The sequence below is a fragment of the Ctenopharyngodon idella genome, chromosome 11 (assembly GCF_019924925.1).
Source record: "Ctenopharyngodon idella isolate HZGC_01 chromosome 11, HZGC01, whole genome shotgun sequence".
NCBI classification, from domain to species: Eukaryota; Metazoa; Chordata; class Actinopteri; order Cypriniformes; family Xenocyprididae; genus Ctenopharyngodon; species Ctenopharyngodon idella.
In genome coordinates, this window is record NC_067230.1 from 14604270 (window position 1) to 14626674 (window position 22405).

Sequence of the window (22405 nt, forward strand, 5' to 3'; positions counted from 1 at the left end):
AAATAGTATAATAAATCTGCACAGATTCATTCTGATGTTACAATACAGTATGTTTTTTTTGTACAGAAAAATAAAAGTATTTCTGTTGGTCCCCATGAAATACATTTATACTTTTAATTTATATATATATATATATATATATTAAAAGTAAAGATAAAAGCCAAAATGCTTTATATTCTGTGAATGCACTCTTGGCTTTTCGCCTTGAAATGTGGATGATGTGTGGAGCTATTACAGGATAGTTAAGAGGATTTCACATGACCGTTAACAACCTGTTGCTGTTGTTTGGTCTTAATGAAGGAATACATGCACTTGTCGCCTCCCATGAAACGATATGTTGCTACATTAGCATCCCAGGGGAGCAACCTAAAAAAAAAAACATGACAGAGAACGATTAATGCATATGCTTGAGTTTTGTGTACACTCTCACTTAATCAAAGTCTAAGCAAACTGGACTTTGCCAGGCTGTTTTTTTTTTTGTTTGTTTTTTTGGCCAGTGGAGGTACTTACGCCCGCGAGAGGATAGCGAAGTACATTACGCGGGGGATGCAGACCATTTGCTGGTCAGCCAGAATGGCTTTCATTGACTCCTGAACACAGTATAGAGGATCCAGAGGTGGAATCAGGCCTTGGAGTTCCTTCCTGTGAATGAAGACACACTAGTGTGAACATTAGGAGAACGTTTCTGTTGCGTAATGACGGACAGACATCCATTGTGCTGTAGAGGAATAAATAGTAACCAAAAATAGAAACTCATTGTAAACTCGTCCTTATGTTCTTTCAAACCCATTTTTTTCTTCTGTGGAACAAAAAAAAAAATGTTTCGTTCATAAAGCTCATTTCCAAAGCAAGCATGGTGATCACTGGCTTCCAAAAGGACAACAACGAACCATATTCAAATGTGAAGACACACTGCATTAGTTTTGGAGCAGTGCTATTTATGTTTATAATTTCAATTATTATTTTGAATTAGCTTTTATTTTTAAATCGTCAGCTTTCTTTTTAATTTCAGTTTAATTTTCCGTATTTTTTTTTTTTTCAGTAAAGTTTTTTTTTGCTTTTTTAAATATTGCTTAGTTTTTTATTCCAGTTTTAGTTATTTCCAATAAATAACTATAACTGTAGAAAAAAAAATACTATTGTAGTCGATGGAGGGCGAGATCTGCTTGGTTACAAACATTCTTCCAAATATCTTCCTTTGTGTTCAGCAGAACAAAGAAATGTATCAGATTTGGAACAACTTTAGGGGGAATAAATGATGACAGAATTTAAATTTTTGGGTGAACTATCCTTTTAACTACAATGTACTTAACCATTTAATACAATAAATATGTACATGTTGGTGCATTGTAATTAGATTTAAAGTACTTACATTTAAAGGTACACTATGTAACTTTTGGCCCTCTAGCGGTTAAAAAGAAATTGCAGAAGAACATTGTTTTGGTGTCTTGGCTGTGCCTGACTGTGCGGATGTATATGAAACATGGCCATTTACAATCGATAATGCAATGAACTCTGTTAGAGAGCTACATATGGAAATTAATCTGTTCAATAAAACACCTCACACTGTGTCCTAACTACACGCAATGCGATGCTGCGACACGCGATAAAAGGTATCTTTTCCATGTTAATCAGAGTTTTTGTCCTAACTAGGCACGCGGCGATTCTGTTTTAGAAATGGTTTCTCGCCTATTTTTTGCGACGTCCCGGCTGGAACATCAATACAAAGTATGGCAATGATAATCTCAAGTACTGTTTATGTGCTTTATTTAATGTTAAAAGCGTCTAATGTGAGTTTCAATATCATTCTGTGTTCCCAGCGTTTTAGCTGTAAAGAAAACAACACTGGCTAATTCACCTCAGATCTTGAAAATAAATAAATGGGCACAAGAACGTTCAAACTGTCAACTCAATGTGAACAAACAAGTGTATTCTATGACAAAAATCGGTTCAGTCACTCTGTATGTACTTTAAATAATGTTTAAATGGTGTAATATTTATAAATTTTAAGAGGGACTCTCCCACACTCTCTTCTGATTGGCTGTGGTTTTTGATTGATTTTATCGCTTCTCATGGAGAGGACAGTCAAATTTTGCCACTGGAGTCTTATCACATCGCGTGTAGTTAGGACATGGTGTAACTCACATGTTGAGTAATAAAATGCCATCTCTGCAGAGCTTTTACAAAATTTAAATTCCCTCAGTTCTTGGCATCTCCAAAAAACCAAGCCAATGAAGTCAAAAAAGTTACATAGTGTACGTTTAATTAACATTTGTTACACTGTTAACTTACCCTAACTGTAACCCAATCCTAACCCTACCCCTACCCTTACTCCTAAACCCAACCCTCAAACTCATTAGCAATAAATGTGGAAATTTTCCAATATAGTTATACAGTAAATACAGAGTTTTGTGAGTATTTATTGTTAGTACACAGTAAGGCCGCCAAATATTTTGTAATAATTCATCATTTTATTTTCTCACCTGATTTGGCATCCAGCAAACATGCCAGTGTTGACGATGTACGGGCAGATCAGGGTGGTTTTCACCCCATCCACACCTTCCTCTGTTAACAAACTATGAGTCAGAGATTCATGGAAACCTACAGCTCCAAATTTACTAGCACAATAGTCCTAAAACCGGAAAGATAACACGAGCAGTCAGTCAACAAGCTTTTAACGTCACTGAAGGGTTGCAGACACAACAGTTTTACAACTGTATAGTTGTTTAACTTACCTCTACACAAGCGGTACTGAACAGACCAAGAGTGCTTGCAACAGTAACAATATGTCCGTGGTTCTTGGTTTTCATCTGTGGCAGAAAGGCTTTTGTCATCTGTCAAAACAGGAAAACAGTATGTGAAAAAGAAGTGCACTTCATTTTATTGAATGTGCACTTGTAGTAATGCCCCTTTCACAAGATTTTGGTGTCCCCAGAATGTGTCTGTGAAGTTTCAGCTCAAACTACCCCACAGATCATTTATTATAGCTTTTGAAATTTGCCCATATTTGGGTGTGAGCAAAAACACGCCGTTTTTGTGTGTTCCTTTAAATGCAAATGAGCTGCTGCTCCCTGCCCACTTTCCAAAAGAGGACGAGCTTTAACGGCTCGCACTTCAGTTGCTCAACAACAACAAAGCTGGAGAATCTCACGCAGCCAAAATGAGGATTGTCAGTAACGGTGTTCAGCCTTACATTGAGTCGACACTGATGGAGAGACTCAGGAAGAAGACGGTTAGATAAATTTATGCAGCTGCTGTGGAGTTGATTCAACTCATCGACTAGCATGTGCCGTCATGTTAATCTTTTGTGCAAATCCGGCGTTGAATTGATCCTCGAATTGTGTCAGGATTTGAGCTGATTGTTACTCATGGTGCTTGCTGTAGCAGGTCATATGACTGCATGCTGCCTGGTGTTAAAACAGTGATATACATAAAAGCTATGGGAATTACTGTAAGAGTTTTAGTGGGTCAATGACTCCACAAAGATGTCCACAATATAAAAAAGAAAAATCTTTAAAACATTTAGAAAAACAGTTTACCATTTTCATTTTCAGTTTGAAGTTAATAAATGTAAAAGTGTCATGTGGCGTAACCATCAAGTAAAAAGTAATAACATATTCTCTTACACCATAAGTAAAAAGTTACAAATACCATGCATTTTTCTTTCATTCAATTATTCATGTTTTTGAAGTTGCACCAAATGACATTTTACAACTTGATGTAACCTTATTATATAATGGTCCAATTATATTATATCTCAATGATATCACTTCCTGTTTTAGTTGTTTTCTGTAGGCTTCCCGCTGGACACTCCACGTGACTTAGATTTGGCAAATGTTTTTTTTAAATATTAACAAGCAGTGAAGAAGTTTTGTTCAATTTTTTTTTTTTTTTTTTTTTTGTAGCATATACTGTTGGCGGATTTTCATTTAAATAAGAATTGCTGCATTTAGTAATTTTACATTAGAGCAAAAAGTGTCCAAGAACAAATTTCACAAATTTCATGTAACTAACCCTAAGTCTTTATGATACTCTGGTGTTTATATATGACTTGGGTCCCTCCTTAAATGTAAGTATATATATAACATACTTACATTGGTCTGATTTCTTTAAAAAGTAATACACACTTCTCTATGCAATTTGAAGTATGTTCATGCCCTTAACACAAACAGTGTGGGGTGAGTTATGCGACTTAATTAGGGTTAAAGCTGTGTTCAAATGCCCCAGCAAGTATCATTTCATATTATTGACAGTTTATATAATAACACTTATGACTAAGCTTCTGTCATGATTAATGACTTGATAATCTGGTGCATAATGTCCTGTTCCTCATTGTATGTGTGATTTATGGTCATATGCACAATAAGCCATTATTGTGAACCTTTTTCATCAAGCAGATTACAGTCACTGCAATTTTTCACTCCAGCTTTAGACTGCAATTCAATATCTCCTTAACCTTCAACAGCATGGAAACACACAAACAGTCACCGTCAGATGTACTTTGTCAGCACAGACAGCAAGAATGCTGTCTGTCATTCAGACAAAGCGCTCAATCCTCATCCTGGACATCAAGCTTCCTGTAAAATTCTCAAACAAACCTGAACCAGCTATCCAAAATCTTTTAAGTTCACTTAAAAAAAAAACTGACCGTCCTTACAAAAAAAAGTACTTTGGTGGTACCATAGTACATTCTAAAAAGAAACTCAGGGGACCTATTACCACAATCTAAATCTAAATCTATTTATTTAATCAAACATTATTTTGATGTTGACATAATAATGTTGGTCATTAGATCAACTGTGTATTGTTGATGTAAAAATGCACTCTTGTGTGTATTTTTTAAACTGAAATGTCTGTTTTAATTGAAAAGATAATAAGTAAATATGTTGAAGTAACTTAATGAAGTTGTCTTGATAACTGAAAATTGTTCAGTGGATTGAAATTAAGTGTCATTTTATGTGTTTTTTAGAGCAACGCTGTTATGACATTATGGGCCAGATTTACTAAACGATGCAAATTAGCGTGAGAGTGCAATTCCACAAATGGCAAGTTTTGCACCTGATCTACTGCTGACTCGCAAATTAAAGAACACAGACGCAGTCAAATAATTTACATAATGACCAACGCAATCTACCAAGAGCAGTGCAAATTTGTGTTGGGTCGCAACGACACAGGCGCAACTTGTTACATGTAATATACGGATAACGTCTTCCTCTGGCATTCCAAAGAAATTAATATAAGTCAAGTCACCTTTATTTATATAGCGCTTTTTACAATGTAGATTGTGTCAAAGCAGCTTTACATTGATAACTGGTACATTGTTTGGCTGCACAGCAGCTCTTAAAGAATAGTGTCAATGCAGGCAGATCAAAGCACTGTTGAATATCAAATGTCAAGTCAAGTGTCCCCAATTACTAATTACTAAATTAATATAAGTGGAAAATATTTTCTCCAATATACCACGCATCCTCTGTTCTCTGCAGTGTCTCCTCCTAGCAGCAACAATTGCAGCCATGTCGCAAAATGGGTTAAAACATGCTTTTTTGGGCGTTACATAATGCCGCAAATACCAGTAAATTGACTAGCGCAAACGTTAGTAAATCGCGTTGCGTAATTCATTTAAATACTCTCCTCCCATAAATTTTGCGTCTGAAAGGGAAACTCCTAATATCCATATGCGATAAGGTCAGCCGCAAAAACAACTCAGCCCACGGCTTTTCAGAGCTAATTTTTAGTCTTTAGTAAATCCCGACAGTTTTTTAACGCCAAAAAAAGGTTTGCGCTGGCACAAGCTGTTAGTAAATCTGGCCCTTAAATTAGTTAAGGTTACCACATTTCTGTGGTTTCTGTGTGTGCTGAAGAGTGCTCATGGTTAGGTTGTGGTGGCTATACATTGATCAAATGAACAATAATTTTGCTAATGCCATACAAGTAACTTTATAATAACTTGTTCACTCATGCTATATGAGTAACATTTAGAATGTGCTAGCTGTCAATTTGAACTGAAATAGATAAGACTAATTAGTTCCAACCACTTAATTATGTTAAAAGTTGAAACATCGTAATTGAGTAATCGACTTAAAAATTTGTTCAATCCAAATATTATTTTCAGTCTGATGCTATATTTCAAAGTTCCACAATATGATTATATTTTAATATTGTGGTACTTTGATAGAACCAGACTGAAAAAAGGCACGTCAAATAATATCATAGTGGTGTAATGTCCAAAATACATGGCACTACCATGGTACTAGCCTATTTAAGCACCACTGATTTAGAAGGTCTTACCCAGAACAGCGCGTGGCAGTTGACCAGAAGGGTCCTCTCCAGCAGTTCATCCGGGCACTCCAGTAACCGTCGCCCCGCAACGACTCCCGCGTTGTTGACCAATATGTTGACGTCGCCCACCTCTTTACGCACGCGGTCAGCGGTCTGATAGATGGCTCTCGCGCTTGGACAGATCCACTGTGTACGTGTGCGCTTTGCGGCCAAGTTCCCTCACTAGCCTGGCCGTTTGCTCGTTGGCTTCAGTGTTGCAGTCCCACAGCACTAGCTCGACCCCTTCTCTAGCGAACTCCAGCGCGAAGAGTCGCCCGAGCCCTCCGCCAGCGCCCGTGATCAAACACACCTCCCCGTCCACTGATTTGAGACGCGGCCGAAGAACAGTGCGAACCACCGCATTGATGATGGTATAAGTCAGGTCCAAGAGCATTAACACTAGATCTATTAGCACTATCATGTTTCCTTTTATTAGAACAATAACATCAACACAACTTATCCAAGCACCTCTAGTCCTGTTGAGCAGATTCAGCTGCATAGGACTTGTGCCTGTGGTTTATATAATCACTGCTGGATTAACTACAGGGTTTAAACATGCAGCACCACCAATTGAGATCCTGCTCTGCTCTTTGGTCAATTAAGATATCTTTTTTGTTTATTTAATCATATTTTATTCAAAGGTTAAATAAGTGGCTAGATTAACAAATAAACATACGTTACCTGAACTGAATATTCCATCACAGTTTAGTAATAATGACTTTATGAATTTCTTCACTGAGAAAATCGAAAGTATCTGAAATACAATTGTAAACATACAACCTTTGACAGCATTTTATGATTCAGCCTCAATTATCGCCCCTCAAAAACAATTGCAGTGCTTTACAGCTATAGGACATGAAGAGTTAAATAAACATATCATTACATCTAAACCAAAAACAACATGTTTATTATATCCAATATACACTTAAATGAAATAAAGAGTTGTTACCTGTATAGATATATCAGATTGTTACCATTTTGTTTATTTAAATGGGGAATTATCCAAATTAATGTCAGTAAATTATGGAGTGCTGCAAGGGTCTGTTTTAGGCCCTCTGCTATTTTCAACATGGTTGGTAATATTTAAATGTATTGCAATAACATGGCCTCACCCCTTTGTTGCGTGTTCTTGGCGGCGGGGTTTATGTAAATTTTGGGGTTTGTGATGTCACCAACCCGGGAAGAAGCTCGTTGTAGTCCCTACCAGCCGTTTGTTGTAGTCCTTAAAAAGCGATTTCTTTAAAAGAAAATATCTCCCTTTGCATTGAACTTTGAGCGTCCTAACTTTGCAGATGTTGTTTATGCTCCAACAGCAACATTACACACTAACTAAAGTTAAAAAAGTGAAATCATAATCAACCACCCCTTTAACAGATCTTTTATTGCTCTACAATCAATCCATTTAGCACTTTAGGGTCTTCCTGATAATAGCCTTCCTGATAATGCTTGGTGCTCAGACACACTCTCCCAGTTTAAATCTAGATTAAAGACACATCTCTTTAGCCAAGCATTCAAATAATACACCTCATAACTTTGTATTCCAGTTATATCAGATGAAATGCACATTATTATATTTTGCTTGAAATGTTATGAACAGCAGCTATGCTAATTATTTCCCATGTGCTTTTCTGTTTTATCTCGGGATGCATATCCCGAGTTAACTTAGAGATTACACCAGCTCCAGTTTGGATCCAGCCTCTTACGAAGATTTCAATTGATCCAACACCTGTGAAAAGATGATGCCAACCCCTGCAAGGACTTTAGATGACACTAACTCTGAAGCAACATGCACCACTGCCAGATTTTCTATATATTGTAATCATTATGATCACAACTTAACTGCTTTAATGAACAGATCATTGTTTCTGCTTAAATGAATACATGATGTTAGCTATCTGCATGATTTATATTATCTCAGAACATTTCTGACATATGGACATTACTTACAGTCACTTGAGACAAGGGCCAAAACATGTTTTAGATGTAAAAAAAATAATAATAAAAACTAACACTACAAAAATGAATACCATCAGAAAATGAACCATGAAAGGGAACAGGTTTTTATGAAATTATTTTTTTTCTAAAAATTAATATTTAATCACTTTATAATTTGTGTCAACTCCGTCAGACACACTAAAAAGCATGCTAATTTAAAGTATTCAGTTATGTAATATTATAAACAATCCAGTTCCTAAATTTCTTAATTCTCTAACCTCCTTTTTAATATTAAACATATATAACCAGTGTTCTTAGGTAAATCAGACATGATATCATGTAGTTCAGTAGATGTTTTAATATTTTATCACAATGAATTGAAAAAAGAATAAGACATTTCTTTCAAAATTAAAAAAAAAACTTCACCTGACGGTGTTAAATACTGATGGAGTTGACAAATACTGACAGTGTTGACGAACGTCCAGCTGGGGCCAAACATATATAGCATATGTAAATAGAATCAGGAAACAACATTAGAAGAATTACCCATATGCAAAAAAAAAACCATATTTAATCACATTATATAGACTTTTTGAGAGCACTTGTCAACCATCAGATGTAAAACCTGATGGAGTTGACAAAATTGATTTTTTTTCTACCTTAACCATGTTTTACAGTGGAGCAATTTAGTTTTTTTTCCTCAGTTGTAGCTGCCTTAATAAACATACCAAAAATGGCAAGATTTATCCCACAACTATTTACAGAAACTACTACACTGCAATGACGGACTTGACATGTTAAAGCTGTGACCGCAGAGACTTCAATATTGCTTGTTTAAAATATAAAAAATATATAACTTCCAGGATCTATTATGTCCTACTGTGAGATCCACAATGAGCAGGAAATAGTATCTCTCAGAGTTAAAGCTGCCCATGACATTGCCTGATTTATTCAGAATTATAAAAAATCCTGACAGAGTTGATGTAAAGTGAGAACTTTGATGTCCATTTTTTAATGCAAAATGTAATTCAAGGTTTACTTTTGTACTGTTTGATATCTTAAAGATCTCTGCCTTTTAATGTAACTGTATTTTTTTTTTAAAAATTGTTGCATTTTTAAACACTTTGTTTTAGCAGTTTTACATTGTGACCTCATGCTGAGCGCAGGTTGAATGACATGTTTAAGTAGAGTGTGCTTTTAAAATAATACTAAATAAATTATTTAAAAATATAAGGAATGAATGCCCCGAGTATACAAATTTCCTTTAGATGTAACTTTTCAAGTATTTTTATTTTGTTGATATTCTTACTTTTTAACATAAATAGGGTTTTTGCGCTTAGGACATGTTTTGGACATGATCTCAAAGAATCAGTACTCTGATAACAAATAACTGCATTTTGTGTAAAGCTGCTTTGAATCGATATTGTAAAAAGCGTTATACAAAAAAAAAAAAAAAAAATGTGAATTGAATTGCAAAATGCACAGCTGGAAGAAAACAAAACTAGAGGTAGCCTATTACGCATTGCATGGAAAATATAGTGTTTCTACATACAGTCTATAGAGAAAGGCCTTAAAACTACACTGTAAAAAATGAATGTGATTTTAACAGTAAAATATTGTAAAAACGGTACAGAAAAAAATTGTAAATAGGTTAACAGTAAGTTCCAGTACTATATACAGGGAAAAACTGTAAAAGCTCTTACCAGACATTTTATGTAATTTTTAGAAGTAAAAAAGAACAAATCAATGTATAATTTACAGTCAAAAACTGTAAACTGATATTCCCACAATTCCCTGTGTGACACTCCACATATGAAAGTATTTTGTTTAAAAAAATCATGTTTCTTAATAGTTTTTGTTATCAGTTATGTACATTAGGGTTTTATGTTACATCTTCTGTTGTTTGATGAATGTTTATTGCATTATGTAAGTGTTGTGGGTTACCTTGATGGTGTTTTGCATTTGCGTGAATGACTCTTTGCACCCTCTTTACATTAGTATATACTTCAGCTAGTGGAAAAGCTATTTGTGATGAACTGATTCTTCATGTGGCTTTCTCTTTTACCACCTGCATTATTATGGTGGTTGTCAGTATATGTTAAAGGTACAAAACAGATTTTAGTAGTAGTGTGCATTGTTAAATTTACTTGTTTACATTCAAATTTTCTTGTTTGTAAATTACAGTTTTATATTGTAAAATTGACAGTTTGTTCTGTAAATGTGTTTACAGTTTTTCTGTATTTTTTACAAAATTATTCTGGCAACCACAGCTGCCAAAATTATTTTGTAAAAACTACGGAATATTTTTTACAGTGTACTTTATCTAGATAGATAGCTAATTACTCTTCGACAGCGATGCCATAAAAATATACAGAGCTACCGCAAAAAAAAATGCAGTTCAAAAACGAAATTTTAAAAGATGGCTGCGTGATTAATTGTTTCTCTGGCACAAGTGTGAGAATTAAACTGCACTTCAACAAAAACGCGCGCTCTGTATTCGAACAACAACAACACACACACAGAGACACAAAACTTATTGCGATAAACCAAATATTTTTTCAATTGGTTATTTGACTGTAACATTATATATACAGGTGCTGGTCATATAATTAGAATATCATCAAAAAGTTGATTTATTTCACTAATTCCATTCAAAAAGTGAAACTTGTATATTATATTCATTCATTACACACAGACTGATATATTTCAAATGTTTATTTCTTTTAATTTTGATGATTATAACTGACAACTAAGGAAAATCCCAAATTCAGTATCTCAGAAAATTAGAATATTACTTAAGACCAATACAAAGAAAGGATTTTTAGAAATCTTGGCCAACTGAAAAGTATGAACATGAAAAGTATGAGCATGTACAGCACTCATTACTTAGTTGGGGCTCCTTTTGCCTGAATTACTGCAGCAATGCGGCGTGGCATGGAGTCGATCGGTCTGTGGCACTGCTCAGGTGTTATAAGAGCCCAGGTTGCTCTGATAGTGGCCTTCAGCTCTTCTGCATTGTTGGGTCTGGCATATTGCATCTTCCTCTTCACAATACCCCATAGATTTTCTATGGGGTTAAGGTCAGGCGAGTTTACTGGCCAATTAAGAACAGGGATACCATGGTCCTTAAACCAGGTACTGGTAGCTTTGGCACTGTGTGCAGGTGCCAAGTCCTGTTGGAAAATGAAATCTGCATCTCCATAAAGTTGGTCAGCAGCAGGAAGCATGAAGTGCTCTAAAACTTCCTGGTATACGGCTGCGTTGACCTTGGACCTCAGAAAACACAGTGGACCAACACCAGCAGATGACATGGCACCCCAAACCATCACTGACTGTGGAAACTTTACACTGGACCTCAAGCAACGTGGATTGTGTGCCTCTCCTCTCTTCCTCCAGACTCTGGGACCCTGATTTCCAAAGGAAATGCAAAATTTACTTTCATCAGAGAACATAACTTTGGACCACTCAGCAGCAGTCCAGTCCTTTTTGTCTTTAGCCCAGGCGAGACGCTTCTGACGCTGTCTGTTGTTCAAGAGTGGCTTGACACAAGGAATGCGACAGCTGAAACCCATGTCTTGCATACGTCTGTGCGTAGTGGTTCTTGAAGCACTGACTCCAGCTGCAGTCCACTCTTTGTGAATCTCCCCCACATTTTTGAATGGGTTTTGTTTCACAATCCTCTCCAGGGTGCGGTTATCCCTATTGCTTGTACACTTTTTTCTACCACATCTTTTCCTTCCCTTCGCCTCTCTATTAATGTGCTTGGACACAGAGCTCTGTGAACAGCCAGCCTCTTTTGCAATGACCTTTTGTGTCTTGCCCTCCTTGTGCAAGGTGTCAATGGTCTTCTTTTGGACAACTGTCAAGTCAGCAGTCTTCCCCATGATTGTGTAGCCTACAGAACTAGACTGAGAGACCATTTAAAGGCCTCTGCAGGTGTTTTGAGTTAATTAGCTGATTAGAGTGTGGCACCAGGTGTCTTCAATATTGAACCTTTTCACAATATTCTTATTTTCTGAGATACTGAATTTGGGATTTTCCTTAGTTGTCAGTTATAATCATCAAAATTAAAAGAAATAAACATTTGAAATATATCAGTCTGTGTGTAATGAATGAATATAATATACAAGTTTCACTTTTTGAATGGAATTAGTGAAATAAATCAACTTTTTGATGATATTCTAATTATATGACCAGCACCTGTATATATATATATAAAACACTTTGCATCAGCGTACAGCTCAGTACATTCCAATCAGATTCGCGCCACTTGCCACCTGCTTGGAACAGTGCTCACTGTGACGTCATCGCTACTGAAGTACGCTTCTCTCTTGACAGACGATTCAGAACAGTCTATACTTGCTGTACGGTTCAGTGTTATCGACGATTCACACCAGTCTGTATATACTGAAGATACACAAGTCTTTAAAGGCATTTCTGATAAGTCTTTACAGGTAGCGTTAGTTCGGTTTTCACAGACAGATCAGTCTTTACAGACATTTCTGACAACCCTTCAAAATCGTTAACGACTACTCTGTGTAACGGCCGTTAGCGACGATTCTGTGAAACAGACGTTACCAGTCCGTCTTCAGCGACTTTTACTTGTTTTACTCACCCATTCGATAAAAGAGCAATGAGTGAACCACTGAAGAAAACGTACGTTCCTCGGCCACCGGCCAACGTACAGAAAGAGAAGCACAGGTCGGACGTGAGGAAGCAGTGGGCCTGGCCAATACCGAATCAGGTTTATAATGTTATTTACTCTGAAACAGTTTAATGAACAGCTAGATGAGTACAATTTGTGAACAAACAACTTTGATGACCTAGCTTTGCGGTTACTAGGATGTTCTGGGTGGTTGCAAAAGTGTAATGCACACCACGAGTTTAAAAGCTTATTTTAAATGTTTGATATGAATAAATAGTGCTCATAAACGGCTATAATAAAATATTATTCCCAGTTGAAGCAAGTACTAGAGGCTTGGACCTGGATGACCAGTGCTGGGGAAATCAAATTTTAGTCTGTTATTGATTACAAATGACAAAAAAATTGTAGTTAGTAACGTAATCAACACATTTTGGATAATGTATACTAATCTGACCACTTTTTTATTACTTCTTTATAGATTCCCACATGAAAAAATACTATAGTAATTTATGGTAAATACTATAGTGTTTTGAACCATACTATAGTAAAGTACTTGAATTAATTTGTTGTGTTAATTCTAAAACTATAGTAATATAAACAAATTACTTTACCCAATACTGTACTAAGTTTTCTACAACTATAAGATATATTATACTACAATATACACTACAGTTTACTGTAGTAAAAACTAAAGAATACTACAGTTTATCAATTCACTATAGTTAATACTACAGTATGCTGTAGCATTCATTAACAAAGTGTTGAAATACTATAATATATACAGTATAATATATACAGTATAATGTTTTTAAAAGAAGTTTCTTCTGCTCACCAAGGCTGCGTTTATTTAATTAAAAATACAGTAAAAACAGTAATATTGTGAAATATTATTACAATTTAAAACAACTGTTTTCTATTTGAAAACATTTTAAAATGTAATTTATTCTTGTGTTGGCACATTATCATTACTCCAGTCTTCAGTGTCATGATCCTTCAGAAATCATTCTAATATGCTGATTTGCTGCTCAAGAAACATTTATTGTGTACAATTGTACAACATATGTGTGTACAATATATATTTTTTTTTTCAGGATTCTTTGATGAATAGAAAGTTCAAAAGAACAGCGTTTATTTGAAATATAATCTTTTGTAACATTATAAATGTCTTTACTGTCACTTTTGATCGATTTAATGCATCCTTGCTAAATAAAAGTATTAATTTCTTTTCAAAAAAATAAAAATAAAAATTCTTACTGACCCCAAACTTTTGAACAGTAGTGTATAATGTTACAAAAGCTTTGTATTTTAGATAAATGCTGTTCTTTTGAACTTTCTATTCATCAAGGAATCCTGAAAAAAAAAAAAAAAAAAAAAAAAAAACACAACTGTTTTCAACATTGATAATAATCAGAAATGTTTCTTGAGCAGCAAAGCAGCATATTACAATGGTTTCTGAAGGATCATGTGACCCTGAAGACTGGAGTAATGATGCTGAAAATTCAGCTTTGATCACATGAATAAATTACTTTGTAAAATATATTCGAATAGAAAACAGTTATTTTAAATTGTAATAATATTTCACAATATTACTGTTTTTACTGTATTTTTAATTAAATAAATGCAGCCTTGGTGAGCAGACGAAACTTTTGTTAAAAACATCAAAAATCTTACCGATCCCAAACTTTTGAACAGTAATGTGTGTATGTGTATATATATATATAATATGTGTGTGTGTGAAAATTAGGTAGAAAAAATTTAAATTTAAATGGGAATTTGATGATTACAGCACTGGTCATACCTTAAGTGGATAATGACGTGTTATTGTGGCTAATCTTGGTTTTCTCCTCTTCTTTAGGTGAGCCCATCTGTTTTTCCTCCACTGGCTGTGCAGGCAATCAAGCCCCCCCAGCACAATGGACGATTGTTAAACCGTCCCTCCGAGCCTCAGCCCAAACTCCCATACATCTCTCATGGGAGTGTCTCTGTGAGTTCTTTTGCAATTATTTAAAGCACACAATAGATAAGAATCCCTGCCTGCCATCAATAATGCAGTCATAGATCATTCAGTTCATTAGAAAAGACATTCTAGTGAGAGATACATTAACTCCTTAGAAAGCCTTAGTTAATATACTTACAAAATATGAAAAAGTAGAGCACTTGAATTACATTTTTTTTATTATTATTATTCAGCAGGAGCAGAAGCCAGGCACTTCGAAGCAAAATGGCTTAAAGGGTGTCTCTGGAAAGATGCAAAAGCACCCAAAAAAGAAGGAACCTCTTGATGTCACAGGTATCCGATGTTTCACCAGTTCATATGTATTTCAATAAGGTTTATTTAAAGAGTGTACAACTGTGTATGATAAACATGATAGAATCTTTTTCCGTGATTATGTTTTTTGTCACATTACTTTGTCAGAGGCATTGAAAAAATATGGCACCAGATTGACTGAGTTTGAGCAGAAGGAGATTCTGGAATACACAGAGATCTGGTACCTCGGCTTGAAAGCTCTGAAGATCAGAAAATATGATGATGAGAAAGGCCATTATATTATGGTATTTGTTTTTATTAATGTTACATGTTTAATATATTAGGTATGGGATAATGTGCAGCCAGCGAGATGTTAGTGATTATAAAAAAGTTAACTGTGTGGATGTACATTATCCCAATCATTACACAGCTCCTGGGCACATAAATAAATATTTGGACACAAATATTTAAATATTTGAGAACACTTGTAATAATCTCAAAGCTTCCACAAAGAAAAACAATTCCTAGTCAGCGTCTTTTAGCTAAGATGAACAAGTTCAAACAAGATGACTCGACTTCTCCCCAAACAAAGAATTTAATATATTAGCTGCGTCTCTCTTCAGAGGTTACATACTTCATCAAGGATGTCTTATTTAAGAAAAGTAACCGTAATAAAATTAACTGTTATTCATTGTGAGGTGTAAAATACTGTAATTTCTTTGTTTCTTTGCAATCTAATGGTTACTCTTCTTAAATGAGAAGGGCTTGATGACATATGCAGTCTTCAAATGCGACCTCCGGAGGACGCAGCCTTTGAAATGAGACGCAGCTATTGATTTGATTTGAAATTGTTTTACAATCATACTTAAAATCACACAACAATATTACAGATATATTAATACTGAAGTCCACTGATTACTTTTTCGATACATACAATCGATAACTGAGATGCACCAGCAGCTGTGAGCTTCTGGTTTTGGATATTAAATGTTTCTTTTGTGTTGTTCACAGGTTGCTCATGACCACATTGCCTATCGATATGAGGTGCTTGAAGTGATGGGTCAAGGCGCATTTGGTCAGGTGTTCAAATGTCGGGACCACAAGACCAATGAGATGGTTGCAATTAAAATACTGCGCAGAATGTAAGTCTATTACATTCCATAATTTAAATGGAATTCTTAATTATTTGTATTTGGTTTACTAAATATGGTTTCATTTTTAATAGACTTAACTGAAAACACAAAACTGTTGCTGCTGTTTGGCTGGAACTCTTCAGGTTTAACCCAGTATGTCTCTGTTGTGTAACAGGAAAGATGATCAAACTTCCATGACAGAGGTCAAGATTTTGGAGACTCTGCTCAAGAAAGACAAAGACTCCAGCACCAAGACCGTCCAAATGAAAGAGCACTTCATCTTTCGCAAACACCTCTGCATCGCCTTCGAGCTTCTGGGGTGAGTGTGAATGAGAATATAGATTTCAGCAGTTTCTAGTTTCTAGGACAATCGATTTTTTAAAATGTTGGCACATGTAGCAGAAAGTCAGATCTTAATCAGCTTCTTAAAAAAATGGTGTGTTTTTATCTCTGCATAGATCAAACCTGAACGAGGTTCTTAAAAAGCGACACCGCCAGGGCCTTTCCAAGAATCTGGTCCGTCGTTATGCCTGCTCGTTGCTGAAGTGCCTGCAGGTGCTTCACGATGAGAAGATCATACATGCTGACCTCAAGCCTGTAAGTTGACTAACACTCGACATCCTTTTAATTTTACATCCTCATAAGTATTCAGATTTGTTTGCTTTTGGTCTGATGCACTGTTGGAAGATCTGCAGTGAAACAATTTGCTCTATAATGCTATTGCTCTGTATAGGAAAACATCCTGGCGATCGACGAAGAGCACTCTGACATCAAGGTGGCTGATTTCGGATGTGGCTGCTATGAAGATGAGCAAGGTGAGTTAAGCTTTAGGTGGTTCTTTTTTCTTGCATTTTCATGACTCTCATCTTTATCTCTATGTTCACTGTAGTTTTCGGCTACATAGGAACTCGGTGGTACCGTGCACCTGAGTTGCTGCTACGTCAGCCCTATGGCACTGCCATAGATATGTGGAGCCTTGGCTGTGTCCTAGCAGAGCTCCACACTGGGCATCCCATCTTCACCGGCAGAAATGAGCTTGATCAGCTGTCCTGTATAATGCAGGTAAAAGGCAGTGGAAGCCTGCTTTCAGAAACATGAATATTCACTTAATGTCTTAATGAGTTTATATTGATTGTGTTTTATTGTTTAGGTGCTTGGAATGCCATCTATTGATGCAACAGAAAAATCGGAATTTTGGACTGCGTTCTTTGGTGAGCTCAAAACATACACAGACATGATGTGATTTTCCAGTTGTTTTTATTCTGCATCATTTGAGCTGAACTGGTATTGTGTGTTTTGTTCTATTAAAGCTCGCAAGTGGAAAAACAAGACTGTAGCCAAACACGCAGGCATCAGACACCCCAAATCGAGACCTCTGGTCAATATTCTGGGAATCACCAATCCTTCCTTTTTGGATTTCATGCAGCGCTGCCTGACGTATGTTCATTTTGATTACTATACAAGAGATTTGTGTATCTGATTAATTTAAATGTACTGATTATGTATTACTAACCTTTCCAGGTGGGACCCCAAGATGCGCATGACACCACAGGAAGCCATGCAGCATAAATGGATCTTAGAGGGTCGCCGCAACAACCATAACAGGACTCATGACCAGCTGCAGCATGAGCCGAAGGACAGCACTGGGGAACCATCTTTCCCCAAACCTGGGTCTGGTCCTTTGATTAAAAGGGGACACAAGGCCTTATTATGTGAGGAAAGGCTGGCACGTCTACGAAACGTGTACAATCCCTTGAAAATATCAACCCTCAAGCCCTTAGTGAAGCACCCACCATGAAGTGGCGACATCACCCTGGGTAGGAAGGAAGGAAGCATTTATATAGTGCTTTTATTATGTACTGTTGTATACCCAAGCACTCTACAATCATATCAGGTACAATCATATCCTCAACCACCAGTAGAGTGTGGCATCCACCTGGATGACCAAGTCCAAACTACAAGCTTCAGTTTTCATGGCAGAATAATGATCTCCTGACTACTGATGATAGGCTGGTATTTAACGAGCACCACAGCTTCGCCCTAAGCACTTTTGTGCTCTTTAATGAGTTCCTTATTCTGAGGGGTACCTCAACTGACCAAACGTTACGAACTTACATGGTCCAGAAATTTGACAGATTTGCATAAAACACGAGACTTCTCAGAAGTCAATTTCCATCTTTGACAGTTTTATAGTTAAAGCTTAGTGGAGTGGCTTCTTCGTGTGTTGACGCATATCCGAAAAATGAAACATGAAGTCTGTATTCACAAAAAGCTTAGGGCTAAAAGTTATTCCTAATGTGGAAATTTAGAAGCAAATTAATTTTAGGACTCGCACATTTTTAATCTAAGACTAAAAGGCCCTGATATACTCACGTTGAAGTTCTTTTTCGTTCTTCGTTTAGTAGGGGTGTGAATCGTCACTGGTCTCACGATTCGATTCGATTACTATTATCATGTCAATGATTCGATTCGATCCGATGCATCGCGATGCATCAATGTGTTACATCCTCAATTTTCAATATTTCTGCACACACTCACTTACACTCATGCACAAATGATTTCTCACACACTCGCACGCACGCGCTCGCACACTCGCATGCACACACTCGCTCACTCGCACACTCGTACGCACACGCTCGCTCAAACACTCACACCCACGCTCTCTCACATGCACACACACACTCGCATACACGCGCTCTCTCTCTCACACACACACTCGCATGCACGCACGCAAGCACGCGCTTTCTTACACATACACACTTGCACCATTGTTCGCACACACGCTCGCACACACACACACTCACACATGCTCTCTCACACACACCCGCATGCACACGCTCGCACACACACTCGCACCATTGCTCACACGCTTGCACACAAACACTCGCTCTCACACACACACACACACACTCACATACACGCGCTCTCTCTCACACACACACACACACACACTCGCATGCACATGCTCTCTCACGCGCTTGCTCGCACGCACGCACGCACACACTCGCTCGCACACTCGCATACACACACTCTGTCTCACACGCTCACTCGCACACGCTCGCACACACACAAGCACGCTCTTTCTCACACATACACACTTGCACCATTGTTCGCACACACACGCTCACACGTTCTCTCACACACACCCGCATGCACACGCTCGCACACACACTCACACCATTGCTCACACACTTGCACACAAACACTCCCTCTCACACACACACACACACACACTCGCATACACGCGCTCTCTCTCTCACACACACACATTCGCATGCATGTGCTCTCTCTCATGCGCTCGCTCGCACGCACACACTTGCACAAATACACTCACGCATGCACTCGCTTGCACACTCGTACGCACACACTCGCGCAAACACTCACACACACACTCGCATGCACGCGCTCGCACACACACAAGCACGCGCTCGCACACACACAAGCACGCGCTTTCTTACACATACACACTTGCACCATTGTTCGCACACACGCTCGCACACACGCTCACACATGCTCTCTCACACACACCCGCATGCACACGCTCGCACACACACTCGCACCATTGCTCACACGCTTGCACACAAACACTCGCTCTCACACACACACACACTCACATACACGCGCTCTCTCTCTCACACACACACACTCGCATGCACATGCTCTCTCTCACGCGCTCGCTCGCACGTACACACTCACACAAATACACTCGCACGCACACTCACACAAATACACTCGCACGCACGCATGCACTCGCTCGCACACTCGTACGCACACACTCACGCAAACACTCACACCCACGCTCTCTCACATGCACACACACACTCGCATACACGCGCTCTCTCTCTCAGACACACACTCGCTCGCACACAAGCACGCGCTTTCTCACACATACACACTTGCACCATTGTTCGCACACACACGCTCGCACATGCTCTCTCACACATACCCGCATGCGAGAGAGCATGTGCATGCGAGTGTGTGTGTGTGTGTGTGTGTGAGAGAGAGAGCGCGTGTATGTGAGTGTGTGTGTGTGTGTGTGTGTGTGAGCGTGTGTGTGAGAGCGAGTGTTTGTGTGCAAGTGTGTGAGCAATGGTGCGAGTGTGTGTGCGAGCGTGTGCATGCGGGTGTGTGTGAGAGAGCATGTGTGAGCGTGTGTGTGCGAGCGTGTGTGCGAACAATGGTGCAAGTATGTATGTGTAAGAAAGCGCGTGCTTGTGTGCGTGCGAGCGTGTGCATGCGAGTGTGTGTGTGTGTGAGAGAGAGCGCGTGTGTGTGTGCATGTGAGAGAGCGTGGGTGAGTGTTATGAGCGAGCGTGTGCGTACAAGTGTGCGAGTGAGCGAGTGTGTGCGTGCGAGTGTGTGCGTGCGAGTGTGAGCGTGCGAGTGTGCGAGCGCGTGCGTGCGAGTGTGTGAGAAATCATGTGTGCGTGAGTGTAAGTGAGTGTGCGCAGTAATATTGAAAATTGAGGATGTAACACATTGATGCATAACGATGCGTCGGATCGAATCGAATCATTGACATGATAATCGTAATCGAATCGAATCGTGAGACCAGTGACGATTCACACCCCTACTAAACGAAGAACGAAAAAGAACTTCAACGTGAGTATATCAGGGCCTTTTAGTCTTAGATTAAAAATGAGTCCTAAACTTAGGAGCGACACCCCTAATTTTTAAGAGTTGCTCCTAAATTTCCACATTAGGAACAACTTTTAGCCTTAAGCCTTTTGTGAATACTGATATGTCAAGCCCTGAATCACGCATGCAGGAAGCCGCCCCTCGATGAGTCCACGGAGGTAAGTGCTTCTATGTACATGGGGGTTGTGATAAGGTACTTTAGTGACACCAAGTAGACAATTGTATTAACATTTCTGGGGCTTGTTTAGTTGGAGGGAGGAGAGGCCAAATCTATAGCCCGTGCTGTCGTGGCTTTCCTCAAGAAGTGTTGTCTTAAAAAAGAAAAAGTCCTGGGGATAGGATTGACAATGCCTCTGTTATGACAAGGATTAACAATGGGGTCTATAAAGTGCTGAAGGAGGAGTATGGCCTCAAAGATCTGGTTCTTATTTACTGTGTCCCTTACGAAAAAGAAGTTTATTCAAGTGTGCTATTAGTATGCTTCTTTTAAACTAAAAATAAGAAATATACTTTATGTACTTCTCAGAAATATACTTAAAATTGCACTTAAGTATACTTGTCTTATACTGACAGAAAAGTCTAAGTATATTTGGCCTATACTTGTACTTAATCTTTTGACTGAGATATACTTAAAAGTATAATCAAGTATTCTAAGTATGCCTGGCTTGTAGTTATGTTTAATCTTTTGATTTAGTAGCCTATTAAATATTTTTCCCCACATAGTTTTACATACTGTCTTATAAATGTACATTGTTTGAAAATATTGACTTACAAAGAAAACAGATATGTTCCTAATTCTAAGTATCTGAATCTTTGTGTAGACTAGTCCACTTCAAATCTACTCAACTCTTTCCCCGCCATTGACTGCATTTTCATGCTATTGGTGTTTTTACTGCTATATGTTAAAGGGCACTATGATGCATCTTCTGAAATAGTACAGAATCTCTGGATCAAAAACAGGAAAAGAAGAAGCTGAAACAATCCCTGCGTTTCATTCGGAATTAATATTTACTTTATTCCTAATTACCTCCTTTATACGTAAATAATGAATAAATTCCCCTTTAGGAATATTTGGATGTTAAATCTTTAAAGGAAATAGAAAATATGAATATGAGTTATGCTGTGTTGACTCCATCTACAGAAATAAAGAGCTTTTTTGTTAAAATAAAAATTATTTTGTGTCAATATGTTGAATTTTGAGGTAAAATCATACCCTATAGGCCTATATTGTACTGACAACACATCAATTAAATATTTACCATCTTTTTTAAATAAACACTGACAAAAACTATGCAAGTTTTAGGGCTGGACGATATGACGATATATATAACATTGATAACTGATCACCTGGATTTAGACCTACCTATATTGTATTTATATAAAGCGTTCACGGGCAAATTTGCTTTATGTAGGCTATTTCCCCGGAATCGAAATCAGGCACATATAAATGTCAGGAAACATGACTCCTGGCTGCATGTCAATATCCAT

General features: G+C 37.6%; 1 protein-coding gene and 1 long non-coding RNA gene across 2 annotated transcripts; both read right to left on the reverse strand.

Annotated features, from left to right (window-relative positions):
• Window positions 1-180: 180 nt before the first annotated feature.
• Window positions 181-6907, reverse strand: LOC127522265 (retinol dehydrogenase 10-like). The gene is given in 6 exon segments (XM_051912036.1): window positions 181-366; window positions 511-642; window positions 2484-2632; window positions 2736-2834; window positions 6289-6441; window positions 6443-6907. Coding segments are annotated over 6 exon segments (1032 nt in total). The 5' UTR covers window positions 6818-6907; the 3' UTR covers window positions 181-242.
• An 8634-nt stretch (window positions 6908-15541) lies between these two features.
• Window positions 15542-18561, reverse strand: LOC127522274 (uncharacterized). The gene is made up of 2 exons (XR_007932554.1): window positions 17793-18561; window positions 15542-17328 (listed from the first exon to the last, which is right to left on the reverse strand). It is a non-coding gene; the product is annotated as an uncharacterized LOC127522274 (long non-coding RNA).
• Between the last annotated feature and the right edge of the window lie 3844 nt (window positions 18562-22405).